Here is an 18,816-nt window from a genome sequence, read left to right as displayed (position 1 = left end):
TTAATTCCTACAGAGCAGCAAATGGACTTTGTTGAAATTATCTCAATAGAAATATGAGTTAAAAACTATTAGTAATTTTGAAAATATTTTTTACATGAGTTAGACATTTCTTAAACTAAATAACTGTATTTACTGAGTATTTAACAATTCAATATATGCAAAAAACTACTGAAAACCAATCTGTAAGATTCTTATCATTTTAGATATGCTTTAAAAATGTCATTAACTATGATAAGGACACCACTAACAATGCAAGGCACAAGGCAATGATATGCATCTCTTCCAGAATATAGGAGAGAGGAGAGATTATTCATGAGGTAATGATATCCTAGACCTTTATTACAGAGATATTAAGTTCTATAAAGGCAGGGACAAAGCCCATTGTAATCTCCTGCTACATATTTAGTACCAAGCACACAGTACTAAGCAAATACTAGGTGCCAGCTGAGGGGCCAAAAACAAAACAAAACAAAAAAATTGGGGGATGGGGAGGAGTTGATCCATGCAAATATGCCACACAAATACATTTATTGTTTAAACAGAAATTGAATAGAAATTACTGAAATAATGAGAAGAGCCAGAAAAGGATAATTAATTAGTTGAATCAAGAAACATTTATTATATGACTACTTTTGTTTTAGATACTATAAGGATAAAAAGCCTTAAGCCAAGACAAACAGAGGCTTACACTCTGTTTAGGAGGAGACAGATTAATGACAATATCAAAATCAGGGTATGTTTCAGAAAGCAATAGGCAAAGAACACTATTTTATAGAGGGTTATAAGGACAGCATTTCTCATCTAACAAAAAAGTTCTATTATGAAACCCTGACATATTAAATTAAAAATTAAATGGGGAAGGAGAAGGAAAAGTCTCTCTCCAGTAGGAAAAAGGAGTCACATCTAGATCCATCAAAACAGTATACTCATATTCTACAGAGGGCTACAGATTTTGCAAAAACTTTTCAATAACATTCTGCTTCTACTTAATAGGAAGCAGTATATATGACTGTAACAATTTACTGATTTCCATAGTTCAAAAAATATACTTTTTTTGTTTTTGAGACAGAGTCTTGCTCTGTCACCCAAGCCGGAGTGCCATGGTGCAATCTTGGCTCACTGCAGCCTCTACCTACTGAGTTCATGCAATTCTCCTGTCTCAGCTTTCTGAGTAGCCAGGACTACAGGCATGCACTAGCATGCCTGGCTGATTTTTTGGAATTTTTTAGTAGAGACCTGGTTTTGCCATGTTGGCCAGTCTGGTCTCGAACTCCTGACCTCAGATGATCTGTGCACCTCAGCATCCTAAAGTGCTGGGATTACAGGCGTGAACCACCATGCCTGACCAAAATGTGCTTTCTTGGTTGAATTACTGCATCTTTGTAGTACATAAAGTAGAAATGGGGCTTAGAAAATGCACATGAATATCATGTTTCATGTAACTATTTTTCTCACAATGTTCTAGTTTTCTCTCATCAGCAAAATAAAACTTCTGATGCCAAATTCTTCAACAAGCCCCTTAAGATTGTTCTCCAATGACAAGAACAAGTAAGTGTTGTTAATGATTTTCAGATTTAAAAGCAATAATTCTCTTATAAAACAATTTTTTCCTTGAGATTTGCCAAACTCTTCTTCTCTAGACAAATTATATCCTTATTCTAAGAATTTTTCACTATATTGTCCAAGCTGACTAATTTTTACCTTGAATGCAAACCAACAGAAGAGATAATTTTTCAAGGGATGATGAGTTGAGAGCCAAGAAAACATTTCTACTTCTTATAATTTAATCCACATTGAACTGCAGATAAATTTGGTGGTATCAAAATAAGAGTTTTGTTATAGGCCTCTACCCACTTTTACAAGCTTCACAAAAAATGGTAAGTTTTGGTCCTTATTTTTAGGGGAGAAAAAAAGATTAGTTTGGACTATGTTCGTCATGTTAAGAAATCATTAGCTGTTATCTTTTTTCTAAGCACTATAGATTCTTTGATTGATACATTCTTTCCATTAGAACCTCTGCAGACAGAATGAATAAAGCATAGCATTATGCAAATTCTGTATACTTGAAGTAAAATAGTTAAATGAAGCTACCAACTTACATGAGTGTTACCTTTTAATTGTCTTTAGGGCAACTTCTATCAAATGTACAGCATTTACAAATGCTGCAGTTTTTGGCAACTGTACTAAGCCTAGCTTCATATAAATAGAAAAGGATTCTGAAATCAAGACAAATTAAATTTAAAAACTACAACCAAATTTATTTTAAATTAGAAAACAATATGAAAAAGGTAAATATTAACAAGATATAAACTACTGTTAAATCTTCCCTCTTCAATATATTTCAGATCAGCAATATATTGCTCTTCAATATAGTGAAGACCAATATTTCTGATCTTCAATATAGTGAAGATCAGCAATAAAAAGAAACAAACCATATGTCTATGATGTAAATCAAAAAGTCAAAAAGTTGTAAAAGAGGTCTGGGTGCGGTGGCTCACACCTGTAATCCCTGCACTTTGGGAGGCCAAGGTGGGGAGATCACGAGGGCAGGAGTTCAAGACCAGCCTGGCCAACATAGTAAAGCTTTGTCTCTACTAAAAATATAAAAAAATTTAGCTAGGCATGGTGGCAGGTCCCTAGTCCCAGCTACTTGGGAGGCTGAGGCAAAAGAAACACTTGAACCTGGGAGGCGGAGGTCGTAGTGAGCTGAGAATGTGCCACGGCACTTCAGCCTGAGCAATGCAGCGAGATTCTGTCTCAAAAAAAAAAAAAAGTTGTAAAACAGATTTGTGTCATATTTTCTTAGGAAAACCATTCATGTTTTAATAAATGTATTTAATCTCAAGGTCTGCTTATAGGCAAAATGGTCATTACATTAAAAGAATGATTTTCATACTGGAAATGAACTAAACTGAGTCATAAGAACTTAACTGACAAATGTTTCATTTTCCTTTCCCATGTCTACCAAATATTTATGCCAAGGAATCTACAATAACCTCATAATCAAGATGCTTCTTCACATACTCTTACCAAGATAGTGATGAACTATATGAAGAATACCAATATCTAGAATTATGCAGATGCTATAGTGTATGTTCTCCCTTTTAATGTCTTAAATTCCTTCCATTTTTTTCCCTTTTGGTTTCTAATTCTTGGATAACTCTCAGACACATGCATTTTACTAGAGAATATGAGAAGCAGAGGAGGAGGAAGGAGAAATGCATTAAAACACTAGGTTGTGGTATGATACTGCAGTGTCAATAATGCTATAGTGACTGATCACTGGCAGAGTAAGCTAGGAGATAAGATGGGGATCAAGTTTGGAGGAAGGAGGAGAGATGATGAATTCACTTCTGCACATGCTGAATGGGAGATACCTGTAGATTTCCCATTTAATCAATCAGTGGGCCCCAGGGATTAAGCAGATAGCTAAGAGATACAGACAGATATAAAATATACAATGATATACAAAGTTAGACAGATTCAGTCTAGATTTGGAAGATCAGGCAATATACAGAAAAACCTGAATGAAACCACTCCGAGTGTACAGAGTAAGAAAATAAGTGGACTGGCTGAGCCCAGTGGCTCACACCTGTAATTTCAGAACTCTGGGAGGCTGAAGCAGGAAGACTGCTTGAGGCCAGGAGTTTTAGATCAGTTTCTACAAAAAAATTTTAAAAATTTAAAATGCTTGGTGGTGCACACCTGTAGTCTCAGCTACTCCGGAGGCTGAGGTGGGAGAATTGATTGAGCCCAGGAGTTTGAAGTTTCAGTGAGCTGATTGTGCCACTGCACTCCAGCCTGGATGACAGAGTGAGACCCTGTCTCCAAAAAATAAAAAGAAAAGAAAGAAAACAAGTGGACTGAGACCTTTCAAGAGTACATTTAATAGATAAAGGTAGAGTAAGAAGAGCTAATAAAACAAAAGCCCGAAATGTAGAAAGGAAACCAAGAAAGCCTGGTGCTACTTATAGAGAATTTTGAGGAGAATAACGGACACCAACCCTCACACAATTAAGATGGGGCTTGAGAAACACCTATTAAATGTTTTAACCAGGAAGTCACTGGCGACCTTATTAGGAAAATGTATCATAATGAAGATGAAGAAAAAGGAGACAGCAAGAATAGGGTACTTCTAAATTAGCTTAAGTATAAAGAGAAGCAGAACTACATGGCAAGAGTGAAACGTAAGATCCTGCATCATGAGAACATATAAAATGAAAGAGAACTGAAAAAAGGAGTCGTCACTGGAAATGACAAGAAAAATGGAAGATGTAGGAAAAACAATGCTTGTAATATTTTCTTCAAATTAACATCTGTGCCTCAACATTTTCCTCATTTGTTTTAACCCACAGGTACGATTACAGTTTGTTTCAGGTACCAGGGCTGACAAAGAAGAGATATATTTTCTAATAGAAAACTTTTTCTGATTCTACTCAACTCTAAGTTGGCTAGTGCTTTCTTCCCCAACTTTCTTTGTGTGTGTGCCTGGGACGGCATGAGTGTACTTGAACACGTACAAAGACACACACAGCTTCAATCCTGTACTGACGTCTCTATTGCGGAAAAATGTACAACAAGGTCCCCAACTAGAAATCACAGCATAAGGATTCCTATTATTTTGTTATTTTCTCATTTTGAATGGAAAATAATTTTCTTTTCCAGGAGATACACATTATAAAATTTAGTTTGAGAAAAACATGTTTCAATGAGAAAAAGAAAGCAATCATAAAACTGGTAAATTTTAAAATGAAAGTTCAGCAGGAATAATTGGAGCTTTCTAGATCAAGACTTCAGAATGCAGATCTGTCAGTAACTAGGTCTTAGGACTATGAGCCAGGTCTTCCACCTTTCTCAATCGTAAAATACGTTAATTAGAAGACAGCACTATACCCAGATGCGGTGGCTCACGCCTGTAATCCCAGCACTTTGAGAGGCTGAGGTGGGCAGATCACTTGAGGTCAGGAGTTTGAGACTAGCCTGGCTAACATGGTGAAACCCTGTCTCTACTAAAAATACAAAAATTAGCTGGGTGTGGTGGCGCACACCTATAATCCTAGCTACTTGGGAGACTGCTAAGGCAGGAGAATTGCTTGAACCCAGTAGGTGGAGTTTGCAGTAAGCTGAGATCGTGCCACTGCACTGCAGCCAGGGCAACAGAGTGAGATTCTGTTGTTTAAAACAAACAAACAAACAAAGACATCACTATGCTCCCATCCAGTCTTAAGAAGAACATGATTCTAATCCTATACATGCTATTTCTAGGTAAAGACAACAAGGCTCAAAGAAGAAAATTCAATGACTTAAAAAGTGAGGACAGTAGTCATTGAGGACTTGAGGGTTGCCAATTCTCAGTCTATTCTATAAAAAGTATACATTCTTCTGAATTGTGAAGGCATTATTTTTTAAAAAATTCACTATTCTCTCCTTGAATTGTATTTCCAAGTATGAGTACAGCCAAGACTATAGTAAAAAACAGAGCACATACCAGGTGTGGTGGCTCAAGCCTGTAATCCCAGCACTTTGGGAGGCTGACACAGGCAGATCACTTGAGGCCAGTAGTTCAAGATCAGCATGGTCAACATGGCAAAACCCAGTTTCTACTACAAATACAAATATTAGCTGGGCGTGGTGGCAGCACACACCTGTAATCCCAGCTACTTGGGCGGCTGAAGCATGAGAATCACCTGAACTTGGGAGGCAGAGGCTGCAGTGAACTGAGATCGCACCTCTGTACTCCAGCATGGGCGACAGAGTTGAGACGGTCTCAAAAAACAAACAACAACAACAAAACAAAAATGTAAAGCACATACAGAATGTCCTTCTCCTAATGTCCAGCTTAGAGCCTCTCTGATAAGAGTCATGCTTACTATGGTCCTAAGTTGTTTATCAAAGAAACAGGACAAAATATTCTGGGATGCAGTGGCCATTAACTCTACTGTGCTTAGTGGTATTCTGCCTTCAACACAAGGTACACAATAGGTCCCCATTCTCTGCAATCCTAGAATGTCCCACAATAATCAAATGAGTTAAACTCTTCTCTGGGCAACTAAGGTTAATGTTCTATAGTAGCTAAGTCGGCATGTATCAACTGCCTTTGTCCCTTGTCTTCTAGTCACTGGGACTAAAGACTTCAAGGTGACACTGTAATCACTCTCAGAAAAACTCTCAGAAAAAGCTATCTTGAAATTCAGTGTGAGTAGTTTCACAAAACACAAATCTGGGGGATGGGGAAGGACCAGAAAGCACCCAATGTTCATCATTTGCTTACTCTCTCCGTAGGATCAAATCAATTCATTTTAATGTATGGTAGGTATGTATCACATGTTTTCCTTATGTATTCAAAAGAACAATTTGGATCTTCTTTTCATTCAAACACCTAACAAAGCATTATTCATATTTTGTCAAAAATAATCTTATAATGTTATTATTTAAATACTTCTTGAATTTATAAGCACTATAAGATATATAATAAAGAGATAAATTCTTAGTTAAATGATATGTAAAATACAGAACTGTCTCAGCACGAAGCTAAACTGTCACAGCAAATCAACTCATTTCATCCAGGTAAATAACAATACCAATATGCAATGAGACTACTTCGGAATTCACACTAAAATATCTCTTCATTATATAAGGACTTTGATCCATTTCCTTAATGTATTAAACATAATTACAAACTATTATATTCTTTAAAAGCATTACTAAAACAGTTAAAAAAATATCATTTTACTATATGGTCCTACTCTAAGAAAACATAATAGTCTATGAAAAATCTTGAGGGCAAAAGGCTAATTTAATATGAAAATACATTCCAGGTAATAAGGTAACAACTACCTTTAGTCAAATTTTTTCAGCTTACCAATCTTGAAGTAATTTATTTGAAGGATACAAACATATTAAAAATACCTTGAATTTCACATAAATTACTGATTAAGGAAGAGTAACAACTAGAAACAAAAAATACACAGTGACATAACTCACCTAAATAGGGAATGCAAGGTGTCATCTTTAAGCTACTTATATATTCTCTGAGTCTTTTGTAGTTATCTTCTTTACTCATTACATATTCTAATTTTTCAAATGTAGTTTTGTCTTTTCGACTTAATAACTAAAAAACAAACAGAAAAACCTAAGTTATTTACAAATCTCATTTTGTTGTAGCAAAGACCTGAACTGAAGTTGTATTTACTGTGAATACGGATTTTAATTTCAAAGTTTTATCTTCTTTAATTATATCTTCATAGTATATAAACAAAATCAGTTTCACCTATTAATAATCCAAATTCATTATTTATAAGATATCCTTTGCATGTACATAAAATAACATTTTCATGTTAACTATTTTAAATTAATCAATTTGTATTAATTATCTTCCTAATTTTAGAAAATTATGCATTCATATTTAGCTCAAATGTCCAAGTATTTTAATGAACTATCCCTTGCCACCTCAAAGATAAGGATCATTCTTGCATAATCATTAAGAAATAAACACCAAATTTTACAATTTAATTAACACAATTTTCTTGATAAATCTAGTCATGGCTCGTCCTAGTAACTGTAAAATCCTGTAATTCCTTACATTTTTGGACTTCTGAAATTTTCTTCTCTTTGATCAGTGCTACATCATATATAGCATAACTAAAAGATACTGTTGTAAGATGCTTGAGAGGCAGATTTGTAGTAAGTGCCCTTTGAGATCAATGGAAAAAAACAAGGGGAATTAAAAAAAAAAAAAAAAAAAAAAAAAGCAAAGCCAGTGACCCACAATGGTGTTCACTAAAAGGTTCAGGAAATAGTTTTTTAAATCATTTGAAAGACTGGAAAAAATATTTTTTTTGTAAACATACGAAGTTTCTATTTCATTACTACATTAAGATTTCACTTTATTTCACATTAAAATATTGGTGTCGTTTTACAGCATGCAAAACACTTCCACCTGTATAAGTCTCTAATTTTCCTATGAGATTAATCAGAAAAGTGTGAGTATTAATTCAGAGATGAGGAGACTGAGATCACAAGGTTACCAAGTTGCAGCATTTAATACTCTCTGTTACCCACTCACTCACAAAGCTGTATGTCCTTGTTTTTCAGGGTCTCATTGTCTGGTTCTGGAGACAGGAGTATTCTGACACCTAATCCACTACTCTTTCTAGTATCATATGTAGTACAGTTGGGACCTATTGTTCAGAGGCTCAAAGATGCAGATTATCTTCAGATAATCTCTATTAGAAAAATGTCTCAACAGTATTGCTCCCTCTTAAAATACAATGTTAAGTGGTCCTTTGTTTTAATGTTTTAGATGGATATTCCATGGTTGAAAATAGGGGTACCTCTTTCAAGATACCTGATTAGCAATCTCAAGATTAGGTGAAAATGCTTGCTTGCTGCCTGTAAATCTAACCATCCCTTTCCCACTTAAGAAAGTATTTGGGATATGCAAAATATAGTTACGTGACATAAGGATAATGATAAACTTGCTCTTTTTTCTTCCCCTAAGTCAATCATTCAAAAACTTTGGTACAATATCAGGAGAAACGATTTATTTGGACCTCGTAACTAATCTTGTCACAGCTGAAACACAAAACAGTTGTAACAAACTATATGGTCTAATACATAAAAAAATAACATGATTTTGTAATTTTCATAAAAAAATCAATAATCAGATAAACAGAATTCAATCCGGGTTGTGGTAGGAGAGATTTGCTTCCAGAAGACTAAAGGAAGAATGTGTATGTAAAGAACTAATCAGATATTAATATATGTATTTCCTGATAGTTCAGAAACTCTATTAACTGTGAAGTCTTTTATTTCTTCCTTTTCAAATCTTCTTTTGATATTTATAATGTTATCTTTATGAAGTCACTTTATTTTCCCCACCAAAAAAAATGGAAATGGAGGGGAGGAACAAAATACTTCACAGTGTTCTAACTCCGTATGTCCTTGGCTCCCAGAACATGACAACTGGGGGCAAGGCTCTTCACACTTTTATTGGTATTAATGAAAGAAGAGAGCCACAGAATTCTAGATGTTCCTGGCCAGATATCTGATACCACCTTACCACCACAATCTGTTTTGGAGAAAACCTGGATGAATGCCTGCTCATGTCATTCACCCCAGGAAGCAAACTCTCAGATTATTCCTCATCACCTTGGTTTGTAATTTCACACAACATGTACGAATGTGTGCATCTGCATAAATGAATATGTTATCTTGGACCTGGAGTGCAGATTAATTATATCTTTTGTTTGTGATACTCAATTATTATTAGAGCGTGGTAAGACTTTGTTAAACTGGTTTAAACTTTATAACGAATACACATAAATCATCTTCCATCCAATTGCCTTGACTGCCTTTAAGAGACAACAAGTAACCACTAGTCTGAATGTTCTCCCCTCAAATTTTATTTCATTTTGGCAAATTTTATTCCATTTTAACTTTTATTTCATTTTTAGTCTTTGGCAATTACTTTGTTCATCTAACATTGTGATATTAAGGCTTCATTCATGAATTTGTAAGAAGCTGTAGTTCACTCATTTTCACTGCTTCCAGGTGTATCTTCTCCTCTACAAAATATCTTCATACTGCTAATTTTTCTTTTTTTTTCTTTTTGCTTTGTTAGAGGTCTTTATATATTCTGGATGCAAATTCTTGTGTTGGACATATTCTAGTTGGACAACTGTTGCACATATCTCCCCCCTTCCTGCATCCTCTTTTCAATTTTAAAATACCTTTTGATGAACAGAAATTTTTACTTTAACATGACAAAATTTATTATCTTTTCTTTCACTGTTTGAGCTTTATGTATCTTATCTAAAAAATCCTTACTTATCCCAAGCCAGAAATCTATTTATGCTAAACGAGAGATATTCACATATATTTTTCCTTCTTTTCATTTCACATTTAAGTCCTTAAGTAGCCATCTCACAAGGATTTTTGTAAATGGTGTAAGGGCTTGATTTCATTTTTCCCCCAAACTGGTGAACAATTTGCAGCTCCAATTAATAAACAGTCCCTCACTTCTTCGCCAACTTACAATGCCATCACTGTCATACAGATATCAGAGTTCTATAAAAACAAGGAGGTATTTCTGGGTTCTTCATTCTGTTTCATTGGTAGATATGTCTAAACCTGCAGGAATTATACACTGTCCAAATAATATAGTATACCTTGACATCTGTCAGGGCAAGTGCTTATGTCCCCAACTCCCACTGACTTCTTCAATTATTCCTGAACCTTTAAATTTCCATACAAATTTTATAGCCAATTTCCCACCAGCAGTACTGGGGTATAACTGACAAATTTAAATTGTATATACTTGAGGTACACATGTTTTAATACACCTATATATTATGAAATTATCAAGCTATGAAGCTAATTAACATATTCATCATCTACAAGTTAGTTACTTCTTATGTATGTGTTAGTATATGGTAAGAACATTTAAGATTCACTCTCTTAGGCCAGACATCTTGGCTCAAGCTTGTAATCCCAGTACTTTGGGATTACAAGGCAGGTGGGATCACTTGAGGTCAGGAGTTTAATATCAGCCTGGCCAACAAGGCAAAACACCGTCTCTACTAAAAATACAAAAATTAGCTGGGTGTGGTGGGGGGTGCCTGTAATCCCAGCTACTTGGGAGGCTGAGGCAGGAGAATCGCTTGAGCCTGGGAGGTGGAGACTGCAGTGAGCCAAGATTGCATCACTGCACTACAGCCTGGGTGATAGAGCGAGACTCCATTAAAAAAAAAAAAAAAAAAAGATCTTCTCCCTTACAAGAGTTGTTCAAGCATATAATATAGTCTTATTAACTACAGCCAACTATAGTCATCACGCAGTACAATAGATCTCCAGAACTTATTCTCTCTCCATTAGTGATCCCTAATCTTTTTGGCACCAGGGACCAGTTTTGTGGAAGACAATTTTTCCATGAACACGGATGGGGAATGGTTCAGGGATGAAACTGTTCACCTCAGATCATCAGGCATTAGGTTCTCATAAGGAGCACACAACCTAGATCCTTCACATGCAGAGCTCATGATAGAGTTCATGCACCTATGAGAATCTAATGCTGCTGCTGATGTGACAGGGGGTGGAGCTCACGTGGTAATGCTCACTTGCCTGCCACTCATCTCCTGTGTAACCCAGTTCCTAACAGGCCACGGACCGTTACTGGTCAGCAGCCAGGGTTTGGAGACCCCTGTTCCATAAAACCGAAACTTTGTACCCACTGACCCAACATTTCCACATTTCCCCTGCCCCTCAGCAATGATACTTCTACTTTTTTGCTTCTATGAGTTCAACCTGTTAAGATTGCAAAGATAAGTGAAATTGTGCAGTAGTATTTGTCTTTTTGTATCTTGCTTATTTCACTGAGAATAATGAGCTCCAAATTCACCCATGCTGTTATAAATGTAAGGCTGGATAGTATTCCATCGTGTATATAAACCACATTTTCTTTATCCATTCATCTGCTAATGAACATTTGGGTTGATTCCATATCTTGGCCACTGTGAATAATGCTAAAATGAATGTAGGAGTCAATTTCAATTTCTCTGGATATATACTTAGAAATGGGATTGCGGGATCATGTAATTTTCCTATTATTATTTTTGGGGGAATCTCTGTGCTGTTTTCCATGACTGTACCAATTTACATTCCCATCAACACTGTATAACAGTTCCCTTTTCTCCATATCCTTACCAATACTTGTTAGTTACCTTTTGCCTTTTTGATAATAGCTATTCTAACAGGTATGAGATGATAGATTATGGTGGTTTTGATTTGCATTGCCCTGATGATTAGTGATGTTGAGCACCTTTTCAAATACCTGCTAGACATGTGTATGTCTTCTTTTGAGAAACGTCTATTCAGATCCTTTGCCCATTTTAAAAATTGGGTTGTTTTCTTATTATCGCATTGTCTGAGTTCCTTATGTAGTCATGTGCAGCATAATGACATGTCAGTCAAGAACAAACTGCATATACAACAGTGGTCCCATAGATACTGTATTTTTTACTGTGCCTTTTCTGTGTTTAAATATACAAATACCACTGTGTTACAATTGCCTATTCAGTACACTAACATGCTGTACACATCTGTAGTCTAGAAGCAATAGGCTGTAACATATAGCCTAGTACGTATTGTAGGCTATGCCATCTAGGGTTTGTGTGATTATACTCTATGATGTTTGAATAACAAAATCACCGAACGACACATTTCTCAGAAAGTATTCTCATTGTTAAGTCATACATGATGGTATTTTGGATATTAACCCCTTATCAGATATATGGTTTGCAAATATCTTCTCCCATTCCATAGATTATCTCCTTTGCTGTACAAAAACTTTTTGGCTTGATGCAATCCCATTTGTACATTTTTTCTTTTGTTGCTTGTACTTTTGGGGTCATATCCAAAAAATTATTGTCCAGATCCAATGTCAAGAAACTTTTCCCCTGTGTTTTCTTCTAGTCGTTTTACAGTTTCAGGTCTCATTTAAGTATTAAATATATTTTGAGTTCATTTTTGCAGATGGTATAAGGGTCCAGTTTCATTCTTTTGCATGTGGACATCCAGTTTTTCTGACACCATTTATTGAAGAAATTATCATTTCCCATTGTTCTCATCACTTTTGTTGAAGATCAGTTGACTGTAAATGTGTGTATTTATTTCTGTTTTATTACAGCTTCACAGTATATTTTAAAATCGGAGAGTATGATGCCTCTAGCTTTGTTGTTGCTCAAGATTGCTTTGGCTATTCTGAGACTTTTTTGATTCCATGTAAATTTTAAAATTGTTTTTTCTATTTCTGTGATAAATGTTATTGAAATTTGACAGTGAATGCACTCAATCTGTAGATTGCTTTGGGCTGTATGGACATTTTGACAACATGAATTCTTCCCATGCACAAACACAGAATATCCTTCCATTTATTTGTATCTTATTTAATTTCTTTCTTTAATGTTTTATAGTTTTCTGTGCACAGATTTTTCACCTCCTTGGTTAAATTTATTCCTAAATATTTTATTCTTTTGCTGCTACTGTAAATGAGATTTTCTTAATTTTTCAGACAGTTTGTTATTAATGTATAGAAATGCAACTGATTTTTGTGTGTTGATTTTGTATCTTGGAATGTTATTAAATTCATTTATTTAGTAACATTCAGTTTATTTTACAGTTTCAAAAGCCTGTTAGAACTCTAATAGTTCTATCCATGAACATAGGCTATTGCTCCATCTATTTAGCTCCTTTTTAATGCCTTCCTGTAAAGTTTTACAAATTTCTGCATATAAGTCTTACAAATTTTATTCCACTTGTTTGATATTTTCTTTTGTTGATATTGTAAATGATGTCCTTTTAAATAATACTTGTTAACTGTTTCAAATATAACTGGTTTTGTATATTGTTCATATATTCAAGCACTGTATAAGTACACCTATTTTTTAAAAACTATGGTAAAACATATACATAACATAAAATTAAGCATTTTAACCATTTTAAGTGTACATTTTAAGGATATCGCCAACATCCATATCCAAAACTTTTTCATCTTCTCAAAATGGAAACTCCATATCCATTAAACGATAACTCCCAAATCCATTTCTCCCCATCCCTGACAACCACCAATCTTGATTCTGTCTGTATGAATTTAATTACTCTAAGTACCTCATATAAGTGGAATTACGGGACTTATACAGTATTTGTTCTTTTGTGTCTGGCTTATTTCACTTAGCATATTGTCTGAAGGTTTATCCACGGTGCACCATGTCTCAGAATTTCATTGCTTTTTAAGGCAGATGAATATTCCATTGTATGTATATACTACATTTTATGTATTCATTCATCCAGTGATAGATGTTTGGGTTGTTTCTATCTTTTGACTACTGTGAATAATTCTGTTATAAACATTAAAACATATACAACATCAATTGTATATTGAATAAAACAGTGAAATTGGGCATCCTTTTCCTTCATGTTAAAGAAAATGCTCCTAATTATTTTCCATATATAGAACGTTGCAGTCTTTTGGTACCTTCCCTTTATCGGTTAAAAACAAAACCATCGCAAACCTTTCCAACTGTATCCTCTTGAACTCATGGTCCATCCTCTGCAAAACTCCTATCCTTAATCTTTTCTCCAAGTATTCCCTTTCTTTTCTTATAAACCTTGTAATATGCCTGGAGGTAGGTCAGGTGTAATCTTTGCTCCTTGCTCTTCACAATTTCTTCCAGCTCATTATCTCACCCTGCTCCCTAAAATCCTCTAGCCTCTATGAAGTTGAAAGTACTAGGATCAGTGTTGTCCAGTAGAATTTTGTGATGGTGAAAATCTATGCCTGTGCAGTCCAATATGATAGCCACTAGCTGTCACATGTGACTACTGAGCACCTGCAACGTGGCTAGTATGATCAAAGAACTAAATTTTTAATTTTATTTAATTTTAATGAATTAAATTTAATAGCCACATGCGGCTAATGGCCACCATATTAAACAAGAGAACCCTAGATTACAACTGTCATTTACAGATCTACAAGTCACTCTTCCCCTGTTATCTTGAAGATTTTAGTAGTTGGAGAAAAAAAATTCATGAACCAAAATTATTCTTATCATAAATCTTGGTGATTGCCCCCTTCATGGGGATAACACTCCCAATACTCTTGCTTCTCAGTTTCTTGACTTCTCCTGCTCCAATGATCTTATTTTTTATCACCCTCAGCTTGCACTCCCTTTCTCACTCTGAATCCAGTGATTATTTGATTCCACTGTAGCTTCCAATCTAGTGACCAGAATACCTTTTCACTGTTCATTATCTCCCTCCTTTTACTTGGTTTAGTTTCCACATCTGTCAATAAAACAACTCTTATATTTTTCCTCTTTTACGTCTTGTGCTACCCTTAACCCCTCTGGTACAAAAGCCTTGAAAAATCCCAACTCTGGTTAAATGTAACTCTTGGCACTATTGAAAAATTATGCTGGATATCTGAACCTGACTGGAAAATACATAACTCTGCTGACTGGTTTTACTTTTCATTCATGACCAAAAAAAAAAAAAGTCTGAAGCAGACGGATCCTTCGTAAGGTCTATCAAACCTAGTACGTTTTCTTAGTTAAGGCACTCTCACACTCTCCAGGTGACCTTCGTATCCTCTCCTCTTTCTGCAAACCTCCAACACCTCTCCCATATCACTCTCAACTAAAGACCTTGCTTTTTTTATGTCTGAGGAAACAAAATAATCAGAAAAACTTCTAAGAATCCCACCACCAAATCTACCAACTTAGCTATATCTGTAACTAAACACATTCCCTTTCCCAGCTGTTAAAATGGATAAACTCTTACTGATACAATAGACTAGATCTAATTCCCTTTCATCTAAGCAAGCATATCATTGGTGTAATCCCTCATTCTCTTGTCATTTTTTTCATTCTACTAGATTATTGTCACCAGCATAAAACATATTGCCATTGATGCCATTTCTAAAACAAAACAAAATACCAGAAATCTTTGGTCTCACATTCCCTTCCAGGTACCATACTTCTCTGCAACACTACGCTGTAGCCCTTAACGATAAAAATTCCTTGAGGTAAAATTCCTCAAAAGCATTCTCTATACTTGCTGTCCCACTTCTTCATCACCATTTTCTCAATTCCAGTCAGTTTTTCACCCCACCTCTCTACTGAAATTGCTCTTCCTGAGGTCACCAATCCTTTCCAATTGTCAGGTCATCTAAAACTTTGCACCTTATTCAAATTATTAGTAGCATTTGACAAAAGTGATAAATCTTTCTCGAAACATTTCCTTTACTTCACTGTGAAAAATTGTGCCCTACCCATAATTTCCTTTGTTGATTTCTCCTCATTTTTCCAATCTCTACTTGGGAATCCTGGAGGTTTCCTGGGCTTTTCATCTATGCTCCCTCCTTAGGTGATCCCATCTAGCTTCAAATACTTTACGGTGATGATCATAAAAATCTCTCTAGCCCCAACCACTCTCTTAAACTTGTGTATCTAACTCTGACGTTACAGTTCACATGGATGTTTACCAGCCAACTCAAACACAGTATATGTAAAATAGAACCCCAGCCCACAGTGGTCCTTCTCTATACCTCTCTGAATATGAGTAAACAGCACCCTCATTATCTGATTCATGCCATCTCTTTGAAATCATCTCCTACCACCAGGTACCTTCCTAGCTTATTCTACTGTCAACACTGACCACTTTGCTATTTGAACGTAACTGGGTCTTTTTACTTGCTATTACCTCTACTTGGAATTCTCTTCTCCCAGATATCCAAATAATGGTTCCCTCGATTCCTTCAGGTCTCTATTGAATTGTCATTTATTAGATTCTCTTACATGATACATAACACAGTACTGTCCTGCCTGCCTTTCTATTTTTCTTCAGAGCATTTATCACTATTTACATGTCATTTATTTATTTGCAATTTCTTTTTCCCCAGCAGAATGTTAGCTGTATGAGAATGGAACTTTGTCTAGACCATTCACTACTGTATGTCAAGCAATGTATTATAGAGTACATAGCGCTATGGATTACAGAGTACATAGCGCAGTATGAAATATTTTAAGATGTAATACAAACCATCAAAAGTTTTATTCAGATAAATAATGGACCTGTTACCAAATAAAAATTATTTTCCATGCAAATACAAAAGGGAGACAATGAAAATATCTTCAAGGAAAATAAAAATTAACTTCAGGCAAATGTATCTCATTAATAAACCAAATCATAAATAAGGGCATAGGACTGGGCGTAATGGTTCATGCCTGTAATCCCAATACTTTGTGAGGCTAAGGTGGGAGGGTTGCTTGAGGTCAGGTGTTTGAAAACAGCCTGGAAAACAATCACTACAAAAACTTTTTAAAAAATTAGTTGGGCATGGTGGCATGTGCCTGCGGTCCAGCTACTTGGGAGGCTGAGGCTGGAGGATCCTCTGAGCACAGGAGTTGGAGGCTGCAGTAAGCTATGATTGTGCTACTACACTCCAGCCTGAGCTCAAAAAATAAAAATAATTTTTTTTCATGATTAGAGTACAATTCTTTTCCCTGAAACTTTAAAGATAGAATTCATAACTGTTCTAATTCTTTTCCCTGAAACTTTAAAGACAGAATTCATAACTGTATATTTATAATCATTTCCATTCCCCCATGAAATTCAAATTTTAAGAAAAGACAATAAGGCCATAATTATTAAAAGGAATTTTTAGAGAAAACCCTTTACACCCAGGTGTTTCCATTAAAAAAAAAGAAATTTAAAAAGGATCATAAGTTTTTCCACAGTAATGTTTTTCCAATATAGAAATCTACACTGGTTTTCATGAGAAACATCTGTCTCATCAAATACCATAAAAAGCAAAAGCAGCACTTTAATTAAAAACATTTATATTTTAGTAATAAAAAATGTTTTAAAAAGTCAGTCATGTTTTACCATAGAACCTTAAAAACACATTGATCCTTTGTACAAAATGTAATAGATTCTAAACAAAATTATTGATCTTTAACATTAAATAGTATTGAATATAAACTTAATTGAATATAAAATTTTACTTATATAAAATCTAAATGAAAAATACCTGAAAAGATTGAGTATAGTATTATGCCACTCAAATATGAAAATACACACATTTGCAGAAGTCAAAATTCACACTCTGATCTTATACAAGTAATAGAACCAAATATGATTAAAATAACATCAGCATGTGTAGCAACAGCAAATAATTCCATGTTAATCATCAGGTTTTCCATTGTTCCTAAGGAAAAAAATCTAAGGTTTACTCATTTTTTAAAATAATGAAAATTGTAATCAGTAAATTTTTTTTGAAACTTACAATTTAGATACTCCTCAAACTTTTCAAAAGCATAATCTTCACAATTAAATGCATTTTTCTGTATTCATACTTCCCATCAGCTGAATATTAAACACTACGTTGTCAAAAACACTGAAAGTGTTTCAATAAAAATGATTCTCTAAACAGCAAAAACCAAGCACCAAACTGTACCCAAAAACTACCTTATACCAGTGTACTGCTTAAGGAGAAAAAATGTAGGTATCAAAGAATAGAGTACAATGCCATTTAAAAATCCTTATCTATTATTATATATTAACCTTAATGATAATTATAAAGGAAATGAATACAGCTTTCCTTCCCACAGGAAGTCAAACCTTTCATTAAAGAGCATTACTCACCGCCCACGTTTTAGTCAACCTGAAAATTGGGGCACTCTGTAAGCCAGAAACCACTGCCATAAGTGCATGAAGGTTATTCAGCTCATATAGTTTCTGAAGATTAAAAAAAAAAAAAAATGGGGGAGAGGGATGAAAAAGAAACATGAATATAAGAAAAAATTTAGACTAACAAGTACAATCTTGGCAACTGATATAGCGTTCCAGTATATATTACCTTCATTATTGAGATTTGTCTTTCGACTACCCACATTATTTACACTAAATTGTTCTGATGCACAATAGAACTTACATTTTCTACCCTGGCATTGTCCCCAAGCTCTGGGAATAAATCTACCTCTAGTTGAGTAACATTAAGAAAATCAAGGTTATGTCTCACATTAAGTTTACATGGTATCATCATGAAAGCTGGTTTCTAGTAAAGTCTCCCTTATTACTAAGCCTCTGCTTTATGTTTCAAGTTTCAAGAAAGGGTCAACATCCAGGATTCTTATTTGGTTTCCTATTCAGTACTCCCATTATTCTAGGACAAGGGAGAAACCTGCCTTTCACAGTCTTCCTTAATTTTCTGCTTCCTCCTACCTAAATCCCCAGATCTTTTTTTTTCTCGTTGATGCT

The 18,816-nt window shown here is 34.9% G+C and overlaps 1 protein-coding gene across 3 annotated transcripts in view; it reads right to left on the bottom strand.

The window, feature by feature from the left end:
- Nucleotides 1-18,816, bottom strand: part of LOC108317891 (ras-specific guanine nucleotide-releasing factor RalGPS2) — a 131,937-nt gene that overhangs the window by 31,024 nt on the left and 82,097 nt on the right. For all 3 annotated transcript variants that reach the window (XM_017548600.2, XM_017548601.2, XM_017548602.2), the window contains 2 exons: nucleotides 18,202-18,294; nucleotides 6,985-7,111 (listed from right to left, as the gene is read on the bottom strand). In XM_017548600.2, coding sequence (XP_017404089.1) covers nucleotides 6,985-7,111; nucleotides 18,202-18,294 — 220 coding nt within the window. The remainder of the gene's footprint in view (nucleotides 1-6,984; nucleotides 7,112-18,201; nucleotides 18,295-18,816) is intronic.

This window comes from Cebus imitator, unplaced genomic scaffold (genome assembly GCF_001604975.1).
Source record: "Cebus imitator isolate Cc_AM_T3 unplaced genomic scaffold, Cebus_imitator-1.0 Scaffold211, whole genome shotgun sequence".
NCBI classification, from domain to species: domain Eukaryota; kingdom Metazoa; phylum Chordata; class Mammalia; order Primates; family Cebidae; genus Cebus; species Cebus imitator.
The sequence above is the reverse complement of the archived record's forward strand: the minus strand, read 5'-3'. Positions and strand labels throughout refer to the sequence as shown.